Source organism: Tachypleus tridentatus, chromosome 7 (genome assembly GCF_004210375.1).
Source record: "Tachypleus tridentatus isolate NWPU-2018 chromosome 7, ASM421037v1, whole genome shotgun sequence".
NCBI lineage: Eukaryota > Metazoa > Arthropoda > Merostomata > Xiphosura > Limulidae > Tachypleus > Tachypleus tridentatus.
In genome coordinates, this window is record NC_134831.1 from 61,584,020 (window position 1) to 61,608,566 (window position 24,547).

Here is a 24,547-nt window from a genome sequence, read left to right on the forward strand (position 1 = left end):
TGTAAGAAATTGATGCAAAATATTTTATATGTGATATTTTTTCTATACTATTGGAAATTTAAAAAAATATTTAAATTTTAAAAGGTCTAAAATTTGTACAATATAAAATCTTACTATTCAAGCAAGCAAAAAGTGTCCGTCTTACATTCTAGAGTTTGTTTGTTTTTTCATTGCTTGCAAGTAAAATGAGGTACCCAGGGTTTGTCTTGATCCCCGATAGGCATGCCGAAATATGCCTTGTAAGCTTCACATACTTTATCAGATGCTGTTACAGAGTACTTTTTCGCTTTTGTCTTGATAAATTGGCCACATACATAGCAGAATGCGTCTGGAGAATGATTGGAGCTTCTTGATGACATCTCTGATAAAATCAGATAGGTCTATGCGTTCACTTAGGCAGCTAGAACTAAACTGAAGTGGTGAATGGTGAGGCCCTGTGTATATATATATATTACTGTGGAAAGTTCTAGACAATTCTAAAAGGTTCTTGAGAATTCTTGAAAGTTCTACAACATTCTAGAAAGTTCTTGAAAATTCTTGTATGTTCAAGAAAATTCTCTATCAGCTTCTCAGCACTGAATCTACCTGAAATGTTCTGGAAAATGGTTAAATTTGAAAATTTCATTACCCAGGTCATAAAAGCAAAGTTTGAAGAGAAAAATAGGTCTTTTCCATTTACTTTAGGCATAAGCAATTGGGAAATAACACTTTCTGCCCAGGAACAAGAAAAAGTAAAAATTTTGTTACATAGTGTTATTTTATAACACCACGGCAATCAGATGACTGTGACTCCATGTTATGCAAAGATAAATTTAACGTAACAAACATCTTCAAATTCTTGAAAAGCTAAGAGAAATGTCATGCAAGGAAACAATATTATAGCTATATTTCATACTAACATGGATTTAATATTAGGAATGAATACTGTAATAACAGTTTGTTAAAACTATAATGATTTTAATATACGAAACGACGTACAAATAAAGCTTCGTTTTATACTAAGTCTAATTTAATATGGGAAGGACTACCATATTGTATGCTATACTAAAATGCATTTAATATGTTTGTTTTAGAATTTCGCGCAAAGCCAATCAATGGCTATCTGCGCTAGCAGTTCCTAATTTAGCAGTGTAAGACTAGATGGAATGCAGTTAGTCATTACCACCCATGCCAACTCTTCAGCTACTCTTTTACTAATGAATAGTGGGCTTGACCATAACATTATAACGCCCCGACGACTGAAAAGGCGAGAATGTTTGGTGCGACAGGGATTCGAAACCGCGAAACTCGGAATATGAGTCGAACGTTTTAACTCACCTGGCCATGCCGGGCCGTATTTAATATGAGAAGGACCACTATTTAGCTGTTTTCATCTTAAGATGAATTTAATATCGATAACGACAAACGTAGGTCCTCGTCACGCTAAGAAGATTTTAATATAGGGAATAACTTCTGTTACTGCTTGTTATTCTACAATTAATATAGAAGCCGAATGATAATTGTGACTGTCAATCAATCAATCAAATATCAAATTGGATACAGTGAGAACAAACACGTTTCTTCAAGGTTTTATCCCCAGCTGCACCAAGCTATTTATCCAGATACTAATGGATAAATGCTTTGTGATAATCACAAACAGGACGTTTCCATATGTTTTATTCCCAGGTTCCGTCTGTTTTGTTCTCATGTTCTTAACTAGGTATTAGCGTTTTACGATATATAAGCAACAGAAATAACTAACTTTTGTAGAAACTACAAGATGATAATCCTGCTAGTATTGTCTGTGAATGCTTTTGCATTGGGAACACCCGTGGATAGTAAGTATTTTCTTTGACATTTGTTGACTTATTGTTTCTAACTTCATTTTACTGGTGAACTACACGAATATTCTCTATTGTTGTCACATTCACCAACAGAAGAAAAATACGATACCATTATTTCATTAGAACATAAATACCTTTTAACACAGTGATATCTAATTTATGCTTGAGTGTGCGGTTATTATTTCCACTTTTGTAGATTATACCGATATTTAATAACGTATAAATAAAATGATTTTCGAATAGATAAACTCACAAGTCACATGGCAACCAAAGTCGTAATAAATTCTTGGTGAGCACCATTTTGACATTGTTTGGCGTTACTAGGTTGTGTGATGGCATGGCAAATTTATCAATCTTGGGAAGCGTATGTACCAGTCTCTTCCGACGTTAAAGATTCACACACTCAGATACAGTGGAGCCCCTCACTAACGACCCCCCTTACTAACGACTTCCCCTGTCATACGACCGGAAAATTTTTGACGGTACCCTGTTTGCATTAAATTAACTCCTTGTGGACGACTTCCCCTCAAACGAGACTAACGACCTACCAAATTGAACAATTTTAATTATTTTACCTCTCACTAACGACTAAGTGACATTATTATGTGGCATATTCTGTGAAGTTACATAGCGGTCTGCCTTCTCATTTATGGCATATTACAAATGAGTTTAATTATTCCGTAGTTAAACAGTATTACGTAATCTACTTCAACAATAAATCTATTTCCAGTGCGTCGAATCTAAAAGAAGATTAATTTTCATTGGTAAATTAATCTTATTCTCAATGCGCTCAGTGCGCTTATTCTATAGTACATAATGAATTAGGAACACTAAATCGGATTATTTAACAGACAGGATTAGTGTGCATAATATGAAGATTCCTCATAACACAGACTCATTTTTCACCAGAACGTCGAAGAGAAAGTTGCTTAACTTAGAAGAGAGAGTTTCCGTCATTAAACGACACGACAAAGGGGAAACTGCAATAAAAATCGCCACGGATCTTGGAGTTGGTAAAACTCAAATTCAGACAATCATTAAAGAGAAAGAAAAAAATTTTGAAAAAGTGGGAAACAGGCGAAAATCCAGAAAAAAAGCAGAACAAGAGAAGATGCCTATACGACGAGTTGGATGAAAAGGTGTGGCAGTGGTTTGTGAATACAAGATCCAGGAATCTACCAATTACCGGGAAACTAATTCAAGAAAAAGCATTAATATTGGCGTCTCAGCTTGGCAATGAAGGCTTCTCTGCTAGCAATGGTTGGTTAGATAGATTCGTAGAGTCTTTCGAGCCAATTGACTGTGCCACTGCAATGTCATATACAGAAAAACTTTTACAGTTTGGTCTCAAACACAGCAAAATGGACATTGTAGATTGCATGGTAGCAGTGAGCAAAGACATTGAAACTGTACAATTTTCGAAGTAAAAACAAACAAAAATTAGTGATTTCTTTAAGGAAATGTAGTTTCTTATCGTATTTTAAGTCTGTATTTGATCATTTTTGTGCGTGTGTAGCATTTCTTTTACAGTGATTTCTTTATAAAAATGTATTTTATCATCGCATTTTAAGTCTGCATGAGCATTAGTGATTTAAGAAAATGTCTTTTATGATCGTATTTTAAGTCTGCATGAACATTAGTGATTTCTTTAGTTTACGATCGTATATCCAGTCAGTATTTGAACACTTTTGCGTGTAACATTTTGCAGTGATTTTTTTAAGAAATGTATTTTAGGATCGTATTTTAAACCTGCATTTGAACATTTTTTGTGTACAGAATGGTGAATAGACTTGTGTTTAAACATTTAATAGCCTCATAAAATCAAGGTAAAGTAGAAAAAACTAGTGAAAATATATTTTGCATTACATATTACCGCATTTTTTATTTCGTTTTTAAATACTCCATACCCTTAAAATAAACAGAGACCGATTGCCTATTATAAAAACGTACATAATTTAAATTTTGGTAACGAATTGGGTATCCACCCCTCACTAACGACTCCCCCTCATCAACGACCTTTTTGTCGAGGCATTTTTGAAGTCGTTAGTGAGGGGCTCCATTGTAATAAAGACGGTGTTGTCTCTTATTCTTAATGGAAAACAAAAGAATATGAATAAACTTGGGGAACAACGATCATTTAGAAAGTGACTTGCAACAAATCATACGTCACTTAAGGTAAATATAGTGAAGTGTATTGTAACATTGGAGAATTTGTATAAATGAAACAACTGACATGTACACATGTTGCTTCCACGACAGAGTTGTTCAACCGTAGCATACCTCAATCAGCTGGAGAATGAAAACAGTATTAATGCTATTCTTTGCAAAGTAATACCAGTCAATTCGTCGTACGCAGTGCCTATAGATTTCTGTACGATCGGACTTATTGAAGAAGGCGCTACGAAATCAGCTTTTCTCATAAACCAGATAACTTATGGAAAGCACGCAGGGAGAAGGCTTATTCTTTGACCTTACAACGGAACCTTTTACGCTGCAAAGAAAATGCCAAGGTGCACGGACATCAAATACAAGTTGAGCAGGCGGGCAACATGGACTGTAACGTCGCGATGAGACTTCAAATTTTTATTTTAATAGCGTATTCAACTTCAGTATACGATTGGCTAACTCAATGTAATGGCACCTTATTGATATTAATTTCAGTTTAGGTATTTCAAATGCATACTTTGGCATATATCATAAAAAGGTCGAATGTTTTGGAAAAAAACATTTCATTTCATTCAGTGATGACGAAAACCCACTTGTATAGAAAAATATATGTAAAAACGGCTGGTTCACAAAAACCTGACGATGACAGAAGGAGATCGAAACGTTGTTCGCTCCTCTACATAAAAATGTTCTCAACCCAAACCAGCCGTTTTTACATATATATTACATTTCATTGTTAAATTGAAATCAGTATTACGAATATGGCATAGCGTAAGTGATATTTGATAGCGTTTTGTCACACTAATGTAACTATAGATACTTGTTATAGCAAGACATATTTAATATAAGAAACGACTGTTACAGCTCTTAGTTATACCAAGCCTAATTGAATATACAGAATGACTATTGCGGCTGTTTGTTATACTAAGCCTAATTTAATACACAGAAAAAGTATCACAACTGTTTGCTATATTAATATGAATTTAATATAGAGAACAAATATTACACCTTCTATTTATCCTAATATAAGTATCATCTGTAGGATTGACTTTTTAATATTTCCTTGTCATATTAATATTACATAAAAGAGAACTTCTAGCTCCTTAAATACTAAACAAGGCAAGGGCTACTTAAGGTAGCCCATATTATACTAAATATATTTTTATGTAGGAAAATGACTACTGTAATTTATTATAATAATAATATGAATACTATGTACAAGCAAATATATTTGACATTTTGAAAATATGAGTACATGCATATGTGTTCTTTTCGTTTCGTAGGACCTCTTGAAAACCTTGGAGATCTTCCACTGTACCACTCTAGTAGGTGTTTTGTAAATATTTCAAATAGCAAAATGTTTTTACTTTCAAGCAAGTTTTATCTGAAATGAAAATATCAAGTACAATATATCTTTTTAAATAAAGATAATTTATGGTTAAATGGAAACTAATATCCTCCATTACTTCAAGATTAGTTAAGTAAACAAATTTTGTTCATCAGATATTGTGTTAATGGCTATAGATACTATATCGTTTCAAAAAGAAATTAGATGTTAAATTAAAAAATTCTCATCGAAAACTTGGATTATTGATAACAGTGTTTTTGTTCAAGTTAAACCATTTTTGAAACATTTTGTTTTTTACGTTTTGTATTACGGCTGTTAGCAAGCCCACTCATATTTTCTTAAGAGTTTAGTTCACATGATTAACGGACCAAAAATAAGTTAAAATATTATGGATAAAAGTTTTAATGTGGCAGCCTTTATCATTATTATTTATTAGATATAGTTGTTCACCGTATATTTCCAAGCCGAACAAGACATAGAAACATAAAACATTTCAGCAAACTTTTTATTTTGCAGATCTCTTCGAAGGTGACATAGCAGGAATTAGTCCACATGCAGTAAGTCTTGTTTTCCAAATTGTTGATTCCGTTTACATTTTGATAAAGTATGAAAGCTTAACAACATTTCTCAAATACCCAAAAATCCAAGAGTCAATTGTTTACAAATTAAATATTAAAATTCGTTTTATTTAAAGGTGAATTTTACAGAAAAAAAGAAAACTTTACAGTCAAAAGAACTACTAATACTGATTAATTTTGCAGGTTCACATTTTTTTATAAAAATATGTGCTAATAAATGAAACATAGAACTTGGTGCAGAAAGAGGCCTTTCCGAGCGGCAATCCGAACGTTTTAGTTTTTACATTTGCTGCTAGGAAAAGTACTGTGACGTAATAGCTGCCAAACAAACCGCCAACGCCAGCGCGTTGAATCTAAATAAACATGGCCAGTGCACACGGAGAAACAGAGACGGAGTCTGTTTTGACTTTGTGTTCTGAACAGTGTTGAGTAGCGCCATATCAATTCGAACCTACCCTGAACGAACCTAGAAAAGTTACTTTTGACACAGATCTGACAAGTTTTAGTGATGAGGACAGTTCCATGAGCGAGAGTAGTGGAACTGTGAGTAATACTGATAGCGCCCAGGCCTGTTGCGAGTCAGTCATACCTCCACTGGAAGAAGGGTAAGCCTAAGTCACGACAACAAATATGGTCTGTATTATTTCACATGCAATTTTAAGCATCTCGAAACCTGTCTGGTGTTTATAAATTATTGGTATCGCAGACTGGGTTTTATTTGTTTATACTTTGCCGACTTGGTTTGGTTTTGGTTTGTTTGGGAATTTCGCACAAAGCTACTCGAGGGCTATCTGTGCTAGCCGTCCCTAATTTAGCAGTGTAAGACTAGAGGGAAGGCAGCTAGTCATCACCACCCACCGCCAACTCTTGGGCTACTCTTTTACCAACGAATAGTGGGATTGACCGTCACATTATACACCCCCACGGCTGGGAGGGCGAGCATGTTTAGCGCGATGCGGGCGCGAACCCGCGACCCTCGAATTACGAGTCGCACGCCTTACTTTGCCGACTATGGTAACTAATACTCGGCCCTTCCACAATCATTGTACCGGGTATTTATGACTTGTAACAAAATGAATTTCAATTATACGTCATAAATATGTCTATAAAATCAAACTAGATGTAGCATAATGAATAGTTAATTTATCTTGAAATGTTAAATTTGAAAAATGAAATTCGTCAAACTTTTCCATATTTAAAAATGATACAAAAACATCTACAGAATGATCTACCAGCTTTTAAACTTGGAATATACTCTATTTGGGATAGATTTGTCCACTGTCTAGACTAGGAAATCAAGGTTTCATTGACTTTCAGGTGGCACAAATGCAATACACGCTCATGAATGTAAAATGTGTGTGTCTAGTTTCATTCTTCAAAAACTTGTACTGTTTTAAATTATTATATTATACTAGCTATTGTTTCTCGCTTTATACTGCACACATACCTTTATGTTTGTTTTTGAATTTCGCACAAAGCTACTCGAGGGCTATCTGTGCTAGCCGTCCCTAATTTAGTAGTGTAAGACTAGAGGGAAGGCAGCTAGTCATCACCACCCACCGCCAACTGTTGGGCTACTCTTTTACCAACGAATTATGAGATTGACCGTCACATTATAACGCCCCCACGACTGAAAGGGCAAGCATGTTTGGCGCGACGGGGATGCGAACTCGCGACCCTCAGATTACGAGTCGCACGCCTTAACACGCTTGGCCATGCCGGGCCCACATACCTTTAAGTTTGTTCTTTTCGTGATGGCAAGGGATGGCTTCAGAGGGGTGGAACCTGTACGCTGCAGGCTGAAATTAGTTCTCAGTTCTACACGAGGAAAGATGGTGGGGACGATCCTGTCTAATGCCGATGGTTTTGTCAGTCTCAACCTGCCTGGCTTGAAACCCACGGAATCCAAAACTGTGGGATTCGACACAAAACATGAGCGTTCAAAGTGATTTTGGCAAAGCTTTGCATGATGTGAAGGAGTCCAGTTCTTCCTATTGACCATCCGCACCCGCTATCGCCACCTTGCTGGTTCCTTCTCCTTGCATCTAAACGAAAAGAAGCTTTTGCCCGATGCTGAACTGTTTTTACAACCATAAGCAACGCAGTAAACCATGTTATCATAAAACAAACATAAAGTAGCAATATCAAGACAAAAAATAGTCTCACAAAGTATGCAATCCTAAAAAAAGCACTGATAGATTTACATAAAACACTAGCACTGAAAGGAACACAATGGTCGGCGCGCAACAAAGCGTTTTTTGCAACTATTACGTCATAGTTGTAAAACGTCGTGGAAACAGCCGATCGACTGAGAAGAACTTGACTGTTTGTTTGTCTGTTTTTGGAATTTCGCACAAAGCTACTCGAGGGCTATCTATGCTAGCCGTCCCTAATTTAGCAGTGTAAGACTAGAGGGAAGGCAGCTAGTCATCACCACCCACCGCCAACTCTTGGGCTACTCTTTACTTAACGAATAGTGGGATTAACCGTCACATTATAACGCCCCCACGGCTGGGAGGGCGAGCATGTTTAGCGCGACGCGGGCGCGAACCCGCGACCCTCGGATTACGAGTCGCACGCCTTACGCGCTTGGCCATGCCAGGCCAAGAGAAGAACTTGAGTTCGAGTATCCGCATATTTTGTTTCATTTTTTATTCAAAAACTAAAGTGTTTAAAAATATGGCAACCCCACAGGAATTTTAAACTAACCAAAGTACAGTTTCTAAGGCAATTATTAAATTTGTTGAAAATTCATCTTTAAAGCACCAGAAATATTTCGTCTGTTGATAAGTTTAATGAAACCAATGCGAGCATCTTCAGTTTTACGATAACATTTCAACAAAATATTTTTGTTTGTTTTTTTGAATTTCGCGCAAAACTACTTGAGGGTTGCCTGCCCTAACCGTGCCTAAGTTAGCAGTGTAAGACTAGAAGGAAGGCAGCTACTCATCACCACCCACTGCGAACTCTTGGGCTATTCTTTTACCAACGAATAGTAGGATGGAGTATCATATTATAACGACCCCACGACTGAAAGGGCGTACATGTTTGGTATGAGTGGAATTCGAACCGGTGACCCTCGGATTACGAGTCGAACGACTTAACACGCTTGGCCATGCCAACAAGAAATTCAGAAAGCATCTTATTAAACAGTCTACAGGTTTGAAAAATATGAAAAATATCACTTGCAACACTAATAAGAAGTTTGGAGAAATAAGCGAAATTTGAACGTGAAAATACATTTTTCATCACAATTATAAAGTATAGTTATTAAGAGGACTTTAAAAAGTGTGCTCTATACAAACAAATATTTGTGCTTCTTTGTAATACAATCGAAAAAAAAGGAAATTTGATCCTTTAAAAAATAAGTTGTTACTGTTAAATTTAATGCGAGCTTCAGTAACAACATCAAATAATGATAAAGTAAAACTATATAAAATAAAATCTCATGAAATTCCCTAGAAGCTCTTTCCAGATGTTGCACGTGCGTAGGAAAATACATTTATATAAATTTATTACAATATTATTATCTGATATTATTAGTGTTTATATTTAATGATTGTCCGGTATCTTAGGATCCGCTCTAATAAAATAATGATAATACACATTGATTCTATTAAAATGTAAATATTCATCACAAATATTAGAATACCGCATGAAGATTCTTTTTCAACAAGAAAAAGTATCATTAAGTTATGGAAGTAGATTTTAGATATGAAAAATATTATAGAGATGCATTTTACTCTCTAAATATGTCAAAAGATTTCTAACACAATGCTTTCAAGCACTAATGTGTGCATATTTTCTTTTAAGGGACTTTTGAATTGACATCTTATGTGGATGTTGATAAATAGGTTTAGCACATGTTTTGTTTTTTATACCAATGCTAAGAATTAAAAAAAATAAAGTATATTGTGCAGAAACATTAAATTTGAAAATTAATAAATAGATAAATATTTATGTTGACTTTTTAAAGGATAGAAATGGCATAGTTGACAACACACTTTTGTGGCCTGGAGGAATTGTGTATTACGAAATAGCGCCAACTGCTGGTAAGTATTATCAATATTAATACACTGTGTAGTGTTGGGCAATACAAACACTTTGCATAATTCAATTTTTTTTAATTTCGCATAAAGCTACCTGAGGGCTATCTGCGCTAGCCATCCCTAATTTAGTAGTATGAGACTAAAGAGAAGGCAGCTATTCTTGGGCTTTCCTTTCACCAACAAATAATGAGATTGATCGTTACATTATAATGCCTCCACGGCTGAAAGGGCGAGAATGTTTGATAATACGAAGATTCGAACCCACGACCCTCAGATTACGTGTTGAACGTCTTAACCCACGTGGCCATGTTGAGCCTGCTTAATTCAACCCCAGGATGAAGTATTGAAATATAAATTTATTTCACAAATATCATAAAAATAATTAAACGTTGTACAAACGTAACGTAACTATTTATAGTAAAATAAAAAATATTGCCACAAAAAGTACTGAAAAAATAAAGTCGAAACTACAAATACCGAATTACTTCAAATTAAAAAAAAATGTATATTCGTACTTTGTCAAATCAATGTAATTATGTTAGTCTGATCCAAAATAGTAATGAATTTTTTTAAGCAACTCAATTTTTCCTAGTTTTGACTTTCTTGTTTCAATACTCCTTGTATAATTAAAACATTATATAGCTGTCGGGATTAAATATATAAATAACTCTATTTGTATTTTTAAAACTTTGAGTTCTTTCATTATACTTATTTGTTTCAGTTTTATCAGCTATAATTTTGTACTCTAACAATACCAAGCATTGGACGCGCGAATACTCGATTAGTTTTTATTACTCATCACAATCTCATACTCTCAAACCTAATTATATGTTAAAAGTAGCGCATCATCCATTTTACACACCCACACTAGTATCCTTTTCGGATTTTTCAAATTGGTCAAAGACACAATTTACAAATCAAAGGAAGCCATTTATATTTTCAGAAGCCTAAATCACAGGGACCATTATGAGGCCTTGTTTCTTCTTTTGTGCTTTCATGTCGTCTTGCATTTTAAAGATATTTTATAGTGAAACCAGAGGACTAAACTATGCTATTTTGTATACCCCTGAATCATTGATCTGAACAGATTGTTGTTGTTTTCTTAGTGCAGATCTAAACAATGGGCTAATTGCACTTTGTTTACCGCGGAGAATTGAACCCCGGCTGGTAGCATTGTATTTTCGTAAATTTAATGCTGATCCCTCGGGGGACAATATGAATAGGATTACAACGTATAAATATAAGTTCGTTAAAGAAATTACCATGAAATGTGACAGTGATTTTAAAAACTCTCGGTTCATTCATTTTACTTTATCTTTGTTTTTGAACGCATAGTTATTCAATAGGACGACAAGCTATTTGTGCTGTAAGAGTATCGAAACTTAAATTTTTCCCAGTTATCAGCCCACAAGCTTAATCATATGTCCATACAATATATCATGAAAAGCTGCCTTAATTATAATGAGAAAGAATGTTTTGTAACTAGGAGATTGTTAACAAAAGAACATTTATCTCGACTATAATTCTAAATAAAATGAAAAAGTTGTCATATTTTTCACATCATTTTAAATAATTATTGTTATAAGACTTTAAATTTTGGTGATATCTTTCTACATGCATCATTGAATTACATGACTTTTAAAACCCCCTAAATGTATTTCTGTTTTATGTTTTAATAAATTAGAAAACATCCGGAAAGAAATTCTCGAAGGTATGGAAGAATACCACGATAAAACATGTATTCGATTCAAAGAAAGAACTGATGGAGTAAACGATTATGTAAGGATTGATCGTTACGATGGGTAAGTAGTATTCATTCAATAAATCGAACCTCGGATTATAGACTTCTAGATCCGTAAATCTGTTGCTGACCCAGTTGAACGCAATAACTGAATCTGCTTCAAGTCAGTCGTTATAAAAGTTATATATTTGTAGTTGCTGGTCCATGGTTGGTCGACAAGGTGGAATGCAATCACTGTCGTTGGGATACGGATGCCAATGGAAAGGTCTAGTTGTACACGAACTCGGTCATGCTGTTGGATTCTGGCATGAACAAAACAGGCCTGATAGAGATGATTACATCGAGATAATCTGGGAGAATATACTCGATAGTAAGAGTGGTGAAATTGTTTCATTTTTTGTTTCGATATTTTATTTTCATTTTTTTTAATTTTTGAAAGTATGAAACTATAACATGTATACTGGAAACAAACTGTTAAGTACCTAACTTTATTACGACATAAAAATCGTAAAAATAATCAGTTATTCTTTAAAACGAGAGTTTGTCTTTTAGTTATAGAAATTTATCATTTCAGTATTTTGTTTGATTTTGTATTTCGCACAAAGCTACTCGAGGGCTATCTGTGCTAGCTGTCCCTAATTTAGCAGTGTAAGACTAGAGGGAAGGCAGCTAGTCATCACCATCCACCGCCAACTTTTGGGCTACTCTTTTACCAACGAATTATGGGATTGACCGCACATTATAACGCCCCCACGGCTGAAATGGCGAGCATGTTTGGCGCGACGGGGATGCGAACCCGCGACCCTCAGATTACGAGTCGCACGCCTTAACACGCTTAGCCATGCTGGGCCTCATTTCAGTAGATCAGAGGAGATGTAAAGCAGTTATATTGCTAACAATAAGAGGAAACAGTTGTAACTTTAAACGTATTTTTAACATTCTGAAACTTAAATAAAAACTAGATTACAGACAAACACTTTTTTTAAAATAAAAAGTACTTAAATGATACAGTTTTAAATATGTTAAACCCGATAACCGGTTGTCCGACATTTACGGACAAATTAATGTTGCGTTAATTCTTGAACCACTGAACAAAGTTCGTTAAATCCCAACTTACAGTTACGACATAAAAAGTGATCGTACCCTTGCGTCCCGAGTAGTTTTTTCCTCATAACTTAAAGAGTATCACGATTAGGCTAATAGACGTATAATATGTTATCAGTATTATACTAGCACACATCTAATTTTTATGTAAATTAAACGACAAATAAAATGTTTATAAACAAATAACTAAAAATAGGAGGAGTACAAAGTGTTCGTACAGTTCAGAACGTGTGAAAAAACTGATATTCCCGTAAAAATTTCGTTTAGTTTGGCGAATAAACTACATTATACCATTCCAGAACAAAACACTGGGTTCAGAATTATTGGAATTTCGCCAGCAAAAAATTTACTTACGGCAATTTAGCGCCGTCTCCGTCATTATCTGCTTGGTGATCATGGCGAAAAGAAAGCAACTGTCCAATGATTTAAAAACTTGAATTATTGTAAAATACAAGTCTCGTGTGTTTCTTTCCGGTATTGCTACACAACTTAATGTGCCGAAATCTACTGTTCAAAGCATAATTGCCAAGTTTAAGCTTACAGGATCAACTGCTGACCTTCCTGGTTCCGGACTTCACACCAAAATTCCAGAGAGAACCAAGAGGAAGGTTCTCGAAAAAGTTACTAGGAACCCTCGTTTAACACGTAATGACATACAGAAACTGGTAAGGGAAAGTAGGGTTGAAGTGAGTGTGTTTTGTGTGTGTTTTTCTTTTAGCAAAGCCACAAAGGCTATCTGCTCAGCCCACCGAGGGGAATCGAACCCCTGATTTTAGCGTTGTAAATCCGGAGACATACCGCTGGTTGAAGTGAGCACCTTTACAGTTACGAACATGTTATGCTCTTCTGAATTCAAAGCATGCCGTCCTCGTAGAACTCCATATTTAAAGCCTGTTCATTTAGAAGCACGATTGAGGTATGCAAGAAAGCATGTAGATAAACCTTTTACCTATTGAAAGAATATTCTTTGGTCAGTTTGTTTGTTTGTTTTTCTTATAGCAAAGCCACATCGGGCTATCTGCTCAGCCCACCGAGGGGAATCTAACCCCTGATTTTAGCGTTGTAATTCTGGAGACATACCGCTGTACTAGCGGGGGCTCTTTGGTCAGAAGAGCGGAACGAAATCTTCCAAAGAACACCGTCCCTACAGTTACACACGGAGGTGGCTCGATCATGCTATGGGGTCGACGGAATCATGAAAAAAGATGAGTACGCGGATATATTAAGCACTTATATCAAAAATGATGCTCGAAACTTGCGGCTTGGGCGTCGTTGGATCTTCCAGCACGACAATGACCCTAAGCACACATCGAAATATATGCAATTCTGGTTGCAAATGAACCATTTAAGCGTTCTGGAGTGGTGTTTACAGTCACCCGATCTCAACCCAATTGAAAACGTTTGGCATGAGTTGAAGACCAGGCGTCATCCGAAAAACTTGCAAGCGTTGGAGGCCTTCTGTAAAGAAGAATGGAAGAAAATGCCAGTCGAGTACTGTCAAACGATCCTGGAGAGCTATAAGGAGAGATTGTGCCAAGTAATTCACCTGGAAGGCTACACAACTGACCATTAAAGTAGACGCACGAACACTTTCTGCCCCTCCTATGTTTGAATATTTGTTTATAAACCGTTTATTTTTCGTTCAATTTACATAAAAAATGTATATAGATGTGTGTTAATATAATATTTATAATACACTATACTTTCATTATCCTAATCGTGATACTTTTTATGTTATGAGGAAAAAACTACTCGGGACGCAGGGGTACGAAACTTTCTGTCGTAACTGTAGCTTACTTGTAAGTATTAATTTAACCATTTTACAAAACTTATCCAGCATCAAACGTGCGTTAAATTGTGATGTAACAAAGTAAAGAAAAACCATTATTTATCTGTTGTTTGTATACCTATTGTACCATTACGAAATGGAAAAAAAAAAAAACGTTTAATAGTTGTGAACCTTCTTTTAGGGAAGACCTTCTATGAACAATTTAAAAAATCCAATATTTAAATGCGAAATATCACAGTAATTGACAGTTTTAAATCTTTAAGAATTTCTAAGCCAAATAAACGTTAAGTAAAGTAATTAATTTAGATCAATAATTTAAAATAAGATCTTACACAACATTTTTGACCCTTCATCATAGTTAAGAAGTAAATTTTACAAAATGCATATAGCTTAAAGATTGGTAACTAAAAGGAACACTGTTTCAAGTATATTTTTTCATGCTTTGTAATTCAATGAAAATTAAGCTTTCGTTATTTTAACTTATTTTAACAACACGTAAAATTGCAGCTTAAATCGTAATTGCAAGAACTGTGCCTTAAACATTAATGTATTACTTTTTATCTACCGTGTTTCTATCTGAAGACAAAAATGAGGAACTGAATAACAAGAGCGATATCGATAGGTAGATCTTCTTTGTTAGAATTAAACTGAGAAAGAAATGATAATTTATGGTTATTTACAATATGAGGAAGAGTGAACCAATCGTGAGTTATATGTAGAACATGCTTACGTTTTTATGTGGTTCGTCCAAATTGTTTCTCTTTTCGTTATTTTTGTGGTGATTTAACACTTATCACGTCACATTCTAGAATTACATTTCTTTCCTTTGCTTTCAAAATTATATCCTGTTTTCTTACTGCAGTAAAACCATGAATATCGGACTTTAGTACGGGTGTTTCATGTAATCCGAGGTATTTTTTTTTTTAAATACCAAAACTTCTAAATTGCAGCTGCAGGTTGAGCTGTTTTATTTTGACGAGTTATTTTGTCAGTAGAGAGTCAATAAGAAAACATTGTATTCTTGTTTGTCTTGTTGAATCGACTAAATATATTCTGTTATTATCATTTTTTATATTACTTTCTTAATCTTTTATTGCAATTTCCATGCTATGAGACTCAGATTGAACATTAAATTCATGGTTTATCTTACGTTGACTAAATTTTCAAGGACATCATACCATTTCATATTTTGTTGTTTTTTTAATTACTTTTGAAGAGAATATTTTCATATATAATAGACTACCCATAACTACACTCGAATTTTGGGTGGGGTTTAACTGTTCCCCGGTGGCACAGTTTCGATACCCGTGGTGGGCAAAGCACAGATATCCCATTGTGTAGCTTTATGTTTAATTTCAAATGAGTGAGAATAACTTTTACGCTTTAAAAATTGAATTTTTCTCTCTTCAGTGTCACAAAATGAGAGTTAATACATTTTACAAAGTTCGAATTTATACACCTAATTTCTTCATAATTTCTAGAACAGCGACAATACTTTAATCTATACTTATATAAAACTAAAGTCTGTTTTGCTTATTTTATTATTATAAAAATAGTTAAAAGAGTTTCGACTTTTTACTTTTAAAATGTAAATATGAACACAATTTTTTTATAAAGATGTTTGAAATAGTTCCGATTGCAAATAATATTTATTTTAAATATTTTTTGCGACTAATGCGTTCGAACTGTTAGGTTCGTGTACAGTTGACACATGAAGTGATACGTTTATAAATGATCAACATTGTACATGTATATTTCTTTCAAAAACTTCTGGAATATTGTATGTATAGATATATCGATATTTATTCACATTGTTAGGAGTAAGTAAGTACAATTTTCTTCTAGGTATGAAGTACAACTTCGATAAAATGAACCCATGGGAAAATAACTACCTTAACGAACGATTTGACTACAAATCCGTTATGTTATACGGAGAGTTTGCGTTTTCTAAAGATAATGTCTCTCCTACGATTAAACCTAAAAAACCGGGTGTGGTTATTGGTGCAGTGTGGAAAAAACCTGGTTTCAGTCAGAGTGACGTTAAAAGAGTGAATCGCCTTTATGAATGTTTTGGTAAGTGTGTGTGTGTGTGTATATATATATATAAAGATCTTCAAACATTAAGATCTCGAATCCCTCTCTCTCTCTCTAGTTGTTTGGGTATATAAATTTTGTATACTCGGGAGGGTCAGGTACATTAAACTTCTTCCACTTTCTTTTTCATTGTTAGGGTGGACTGCTTAATATATTTAAAGTTAATACATGAGGGCCAGAGTGATGAACATTACTCAGGGCAATGTACATGTATATTATACTTTCAGATTCACTAAGTCTAGATCATAGGTGGCCTGTTTCATTTTAGCACTAATTTATTATTTTTATATTATTTATTATTATTGTTATACATATATGTATGTTTGTATATGTATTTTTTATCATTATTTTTTTGTTTTTTATTTATTTTATTATTATTATTATTTTTACTTAATTTTAGCTTTGTGATCTAATATATACAGAATGGCTCTAAGTCCCTACCCATCCATATATCTTATGTATCCAGTGTATCTGTGTGCTGTCCCTCATTCTCGCTGCATAATTTTATGCGACGCCATGTTCTGTGAGACATTTTCAAGTGTAAATGGGCTTACATCGGCCATATTTCTCTGAAAATAAAAGAAAGATTTATAATACATGCGTAATTGAATATAACATAATAACATATGGATGGGTAGGGATTTACGGGCCACCCTGTAAATTAATTGGGGTGAGATGTTTAGGACTCTTTTCATCATTTATGCAATACCTGTCTAGTTCACATAACAGTTCATTCTTTCTCCAATTTTTATCGAAGTATTTTATTGTACTATGTAGAAGTCTATCTGTTATTATTTGTGTATTTGAGTATTTATGCATAAACTTTGAGGAAATGTTTTGGGTATTGTATATGTTGTCGTAATTAATGTATTTTATTATGATTGTAGTTTGGTTTGCAGTTGTTTTTTACTTACATCAATCCATACAGGAGCTGCATAGTCTACTACTGGTCTTATATATGTTTTGTATATTTTACTGATGTTTTCAGGTGTTGTTCCATAGTTTTTACCAGTTAGATTCTTATCATAGTTTATTCTTCGCCAAATTTTAGTTTTTATGTTATTTACAGGTTTTGTCCAGGTAAGTTTAGAATCCCCCTCTCTCTCTCTGTATGGGTACTTGGGTATAGATGTTTATCCACCCAGGAGGGTCAGCTTTCGTTAACCTCTTCCTCCAAATTTTGGTTTTACAACTGTCAAGTGTATTTGTATATGGTACACGAGGGCCAGAGTAACTCGCACTTACTCAGGCCCCTTTCAGGGCAATGTCCATGCACAATCTATACATACACTTGGTGCAAATAAATCGTTTCTTTTATAGTTCCATAGATTATTTGCACTTTCATCAGTTAGGTATTAACTATAAAACGTTTACATAAAAAAAAACCCTTTCGGTGTTTTGTAATTAATCCCTAATCTAATGTGGACTCTAGTTTTTAGGTGGTATTTTATATATTTAGGAAATATACATTCACTGTGGAAAGGTGCTTAGGTCTATCCTCATCATGTAAACAGTACTTGTCCAGTTCGCTTACTAGTTCATTTTTTCTCCAGTTTTTGTGAAAATAATCTATTGTACTACGTAGGAGTCTATCAGCTATTGTTTCCATGTGTGCGTATTTATGCATGAATTCAGATGATGTTGTTCTGGGTACTTTATAAGCTATTGTGAGTAGTGTATCGTGTATTGTTTGAAGTTGTTTTTTGCTTACATTTATCCATGCAAGGGCTGCATAGTCAATGACGGGTCTAATGTATGTTTTATATATTTTTATGATGTTGTCTGCCGTCGCTCCACTGTGTTTGCCAGTTAGACTCCTAGCATAGTTTGTTCTTCGCCAAATTTTTGTTCTAATATTCTTTATGTGGTTTATCCACGTCAGTTTTGAGTCAAACGTAAGTCCTAAGAATTTTGCTGATGTAGCAGTCTGGAGTAGTTCTCCATTCATATAGATCTGTGGTTATGCTTTTTTATGTTTAGTTAACTTAGTGAATACTACTAGTTGTGTTCATTTTGATTCTATATTGTGAATAATTTTGTTTTCACATTATGTAAACTATTTTGTAGATAAATATTCTGCCATTTGCCAGACGTATATGAAATGACTCTCGAGTACGAAATACAACGTTCTACAGTATTAGCTTCATAAAAACTGAAGTATATCTCAGAATAAAATTTCATGAAGTATTTGTAAAAATATTATTGTTTACATATAAGTGATATTATTTTAAAATAAATGATATAAAACTGTTATAAATACCAATGCTTTCTTTTTCTATTTGTTAGCCATGCTGGCATCATTCTTGATGACATAATATAGTGTACAAGTAAATACAAGATTGCAAATAATAAGAGATTTTAAATTTAATAGAATTTTTTTTTTTGCACGACGCCTAGGTGAGGTACGTCCAACGCCATCAGAAGCCCCAGACTTCCTCTGTGACTTTGAAAGCAATGATTGCGGAGTGAAAAATCAAGAGGGCATGCGTGGTGAATTTCAGAGAAAATACGATACTCTTGGCGGACGAACGGGTAACTTGGACAAATTTTGTATTTTTGTTATTGAAATACTTACATTTGATTTGGTTTGTTTTGAACTTCACGCAAAGCTACACGAGGGCTATCTGATTCTAATTTTGCAGTGTAGTCATCACTACCCACCGCCAACTCTTGGGCTACTTTTTTACCAACACATAGTGGGATTAACCGTAACATTAGAACGCCCCCTCGGCTGAAATAGCGAGAATGTTTGATGTGACGAGAATTCGAACCCGTGACGCTTAGATTATGAATCGAGTGCCTTAACCACCTGGCCATGCTGTGCCAAATACTTACATACTGAAACAAGCAGTGTTATTACTTTCATACACATGGTTTAAATCAAGCTTTAACATATAAATGATTTTTCTGTTTTGTTCTGTACCCTAAATCACTTCTTTGTGTTCGTGCGAAAACTTTTTCAAATTTCATTGTATTCCACAGGAGGAGAAATATGATTAGCAATGCTGGATATTTCTGTGAGCTTCACATTAAAATGTTTAATTTTGATACCAAACACACCTTCTACAAAGTGACAAAATGAGAACAAGCAAATTTAAATGTTGCATTTAAAGACGTTGGTTACGATATCTGAACTTTTAAATGTGTATTATTATAATCGTCATGTAGGATCGAAATAATTCCAATTGTAATTGGCCCGGCATGTCCGGGTGGTTAAGGTACTCGACTCCTAATCCGAGGGTCGCGGGTTCGAATCCCCGTACCATCAAACATGCTCGCCCATTCAGCTGTGGGGGCATTATAATGTGACGCCAATCCCACTATTCGTTGGTAAAAGGGTAGCCCAAGAATTAAACGGTGGGTGGTGATGACTAGCTGTCTTCCCTATAGTCTTACATTGCTAAATGAGGAATAGCGAGAGCAAATAGCCCTCGTGTAGCTTTGCGCGAATTTCAAAAACAAACAAACAAACTAGCTCAATGATGTTGAGAAAACCCACTTGTAGAGAAAAATATATATGTAAAAAACGGCTCATGTGGGTTAAGAAAATATTTTACGTAGAGGAGCGAACAACGGTTTGACCTTCTTCGGTTATTGTCGGGTTCACAAACGATGACGATGACCGATGAAGGTCGACACGAAGAAGGAAGAACAATAAGACGGCATCTACGAGAGAAAGGCTTTGAAAATCATAAACGTCTTCAAAGGCTACGCCTCCTTCCACAGCACGAAACAACTCAGGTAAACTCTGCTGAGAAGCACCAAACATGGGACGTAGAAAAGTGGAAGAAGGTTTTGTTCTCTGACGAGAAAAAATTAACCTGGATGATCCAAATGGTTTCTAACATTACTGGCACGATAAGGATATCCCACCGGAGACATTTTCTACACGACATGGTGGAGGAGATTCGATCATGATCCTGAATGCTTTCTCCTTCCATGGAACAATGGAGCTTCAGGTTATACAGGGACGTCAAACAGCAGCTGGCTACATTGGCATGTTGGAGACATCATTCTTATTGACTGAAGGCCCTCGCTTGTGTGGCAATGACTGGATCTTTCAACAGGACAACAATGCCCGCAGGACAAAGGACTTTTTCATGGCGAATAACGTGATTCTTTTGGACCATCCAGGCGTGTTCGCCCGAACTGAAACCCATTGAAAATGTTTGGGGATGGATGGCAAGAAAGGTCTATAGAAATGGACGTCAATTCCAAACAGTGCATGATCTTCGTGAAGCCATCTTCACCACTTGGAATAACATTCCAGCCAGCCTTCTGCAAACACTTATATCGACCACGCCAAAGCAAAAGTTTGAAGTTATTCGCAATGACGGCCGTACACTACTGAGACCTTTTGTTGGGCATTTCCTACCCTGTTTAGGACTTCTTTTTGATATAGTCTTAAACTTTTGGCCAGCTAGTATTTAGGCTAATTTCATAGTGTTCACATTTTCCCTATTAAATGCTAACAAGTTCCCCCCCCTTTTTTATTGTCATCTTTCAAAGCTCTACTCAAATACGTGGTTGAGTCTAAGAACGCAAAATACATATTTTGTCCTTATATCTATTAGCCTTAAGATTTTGGCCAGCAGTGCGTTTTAGATGAAATTTCCTTTGTAAGATTTGATAATGAATAACTTCACTCTTCTATAACTAGTAGTTGCATGTGGTATTTACCTGATTGAAAGTTATTTAATTCATATATTTGGTTGTTAGACAGCATAGCTATTTTGTACTACTAAGTGATCTTGTTAAAATGGTTTTAACAAACCCCTTATTTTGATCTCAGTACTTTTCTATTGAAAAATTTACATTTCCCTTTTAACTTCTGATTTATTAACTTAAGTTCTACTCTATGGTCATTTTGATCAGCAAACTAGTAAATAATCGCGTTCAGCTTTTGTTAGCAGTTTAAAATTATAAGCTTAAAAATTAATGATCTATCTTTGGTTTATAATTCAGTCATAACCATTAATTTTAAAAGTACTTAAATATACATAGCCAGGTGGGTTAAGGCGTTCGACTCGTAATCTGAGGGTCGCGGGTTCGAATCCCCGTCATACCAAACACGTCCTTTTAGCTGTGGGAGAATTATAATGTGACGGCCAATCCCACTATTCGTTGGTAAAAGAGTAGCCCAAGAGTTGGCGGTGGGTGGTGATGAATAGCTGCCTTCCCTCTAGTCTTACACTACTAAATTAGGGACGGCTATCGCAGATAGACCTCGTGTAGCTTTGCGCGAAATTCAAAAACAAACAAACTTAAATATATTTTTCGAGTTTCTTGTAACATATTTCTTACTTTAACATCAACATTATAATCCATCAGTACGCATATAAGAATCTCAACGTTATTAATTGAACGTCGAAAGCTGTCCTTCTGTGACTCAGTGGAGGGCTTAATGTTAAAAATTCGAGTTCTATACCCACACTGTATATAGAAATGATAGTTCGTTGTGTATATGGGACTTGCGCTTAACAAGAAATAAACATTATCAGAAAACTGGCGAAGCGTTGGAATCCAGTGTACTCATAATTCTAATGTTATACTGATTATATCGGTCGTGTTTCAGATAACCTTTTGTTCCTCAGCTGACAGATTGAGTGTTTACACGAAAGGCCTTGGGAGTGACTTATAGGGGAAGAAAAGATGGCGAAAAACGTGCCTGAAATGTTTTATATGCATTCCTGGTTTAAAATCCATAGTAATAAATTGAGAGGAATATGAAAGAAGCATCCATAGTTTCAGTTATTTTTATCCTATTTATTACAATGTTAGTTTCCATAGCGTAAAACTTTAAAGCTCTGGTAATAACATTCAAACACGTTGTAAGTCGAAAGGTCTTGCTTCATCTTTTCTGTGTAATTGGCTGAAATATCTTGAACAATGTTTGTACAAACGTTATTATACACTTTCTCTTCATGTTTCAGGCTACTTCATGGAACTTAGTGTGACATCAAGTGGTTCTTACACTGACTCTCGTTTAATTACACCGTATTTTGCGGCATATGGTAAACAGAGTATATGTATGTCTTTGGATATATACATGTCAGGACCAGCAGTACGTAATGTTGAAATTTCTCGTCAAGACTCGACAACGGAATCCATTGGCAAGTACACTGAGACCTCTGATTCATGGGTGACTCGTGACTTCAATCTCAAGGCAGGTCGTGAAGAAATAAGAGTAAGTATTACCACTGTATGTTTTTAAAGGTAACTGTATATCATTTCGATAAAACATGACCCGTGTTCTATGTTTCAGTTCCAGTTATTCTTGTATATTGGTAAAGTACAGGAAAATGTTAAAAAAATAGTAGAAAGTGTGAACTAAATATATGCATATATAGAAAGTGTGAACTAAATATATGCATATATTGCTGTCTGTAAAACAAAATCTGTCTAAGGTGAGCGTGATTGGTTTGACTGTATTGTCATTTTGATTATATATTCCAAATACATGCTGAAGTACCCCCCTTCTTAGTTCTGCGTACTGTTTTTTACGTGTTTGATTGAAAATGCATTTTCAGCAGAGGTGTCGCTAAGCACTTAGAAGATTTAGAGTTCAGACATATAGACACGGGGCCCCCCAATGGCTCAGCGGTATGTCTGCGGACTTACAGCGCTAAAAACCGCGTTTCGATACCCGTGGTGACAGAGCACAGACAGCCCATCGTGTAGCTTTGTGCTTAATTCAAAACAACAACAACAACAACATAGACACGGGAATGTTCTGCGTTTTAGTATAATATTGATTATGGTTCTCTATTCTGATTTTCTCAAGACACCAACTGGGGGCGCAGTTCACAGGCCTTGCGTGTTGTGGCCTAACGACGCCTCTGATTTTGAGTTTGTAATTGAAAGAAGTTTATTTTCGAACATCAATATATATATATATATATAGTTTTATTATGCGTTTGATAACAAAATTTCGTACTTAATTACGTTTATGTTGGATACTAATTTTCATAGTTAAATATGCTGCGTGGTAACTGATTTTTAATGTAACTTGTGTTATTTTTCAGTTCTTCATTTTTGGTGCTTTGGATCCTTACTATGGAGATGGAGTAATTGCTATCGATAACATAAATTTCAAACGCAGAGCTTGTTAGAAGATGCAAACACTTGGAACGTTCGTTAGAAAGTTACCTTCTAATTTTCTTATTCATGAAAACTAAAACTCATAATTCTTCTTCTGAAACTTTCACTTACCGATTTTTTTACAGAAAAGCAGGTTGTGATAAAATTGTTTAGTTTGTTTTCTCTCTGTTTCACAACAATAAACATTTAAAGTGAAAATTATACAAGTTATTTAAATATGTAAATAAAATAGAAACGACTCGGTTCTAATTGATTAATTATTCTCTTAAATTTAACAAAAATTCAGAACAATAAAACTTATACTGAATGTATAACATTGAATTGATGTTGTTTATTTAAAATTGCATGTTTCTGTGTGTGGAATTATTCATGTATTTCAGTAAGTGATCTCAGTAAAAACTTTATAATTCATTAAAAATACCATCAGTGTCATCTACTGATGGAACATTTCTGAGGATAATTGTGCTGGTTACTAACTGGAAATACACAAAAACATAATTACTTAGAAAGGTGCTCTTGAGCCGACCTACAAAAACAAATTGAGGTCCGGCATGGACAGGTAGTTAAGGCGTTCGACTTGTAATCCGAGGGTCGCGGGTTCGAATCCCCGTCCCACCAAACATGCTCGCCCTTTCAGCCGTGAAACGTTATAATGTGATGGCCAATACCACTATTCGTTTGTAAGAGAGTAGCCCAAGAGTTGGCGGTGGATGGTGATGATTAGCTGCCTTCCCTCTAGTCTAACACTGCTAAA

General features: G+C 35.0%; 1 protein-coding gene across 1 annotated transcript; it reads left to right on the forward strand.

The window, feature by feature from the left end:
* Positions 1-1,678: 1,678 nt before the first annotated feature.
* Positions 1,679-24,105, forward strand: LOC143255795 (astacin-like metalloprotease toxin 1). Its single transcript, XM_076512020.1, has 10 exons — positions 1,679-1,817; positions 5,273-5,314; positions 5,854-5,894; positions 9,892-9,967; positions 11,649-11,766; positions 11,900-12,075; positions 16,444-16,671; positions 19,090-19,224; positions 22,626-22,879; positions 23,718-24,105. Exons 1-10 carry the CDS (start codon positions 1,760-1,762, stop codon positions 23,802-23,804), a joined length of 1,215 nt encoding a protein of 404 aa, XP_076368135.1. The 5' UTR covers positions 1,679-1,759; the 3' UTR covers positions 23,805-24,105.
* Positions 24,106-24,547: the final 442 nt, after the last annotated feature.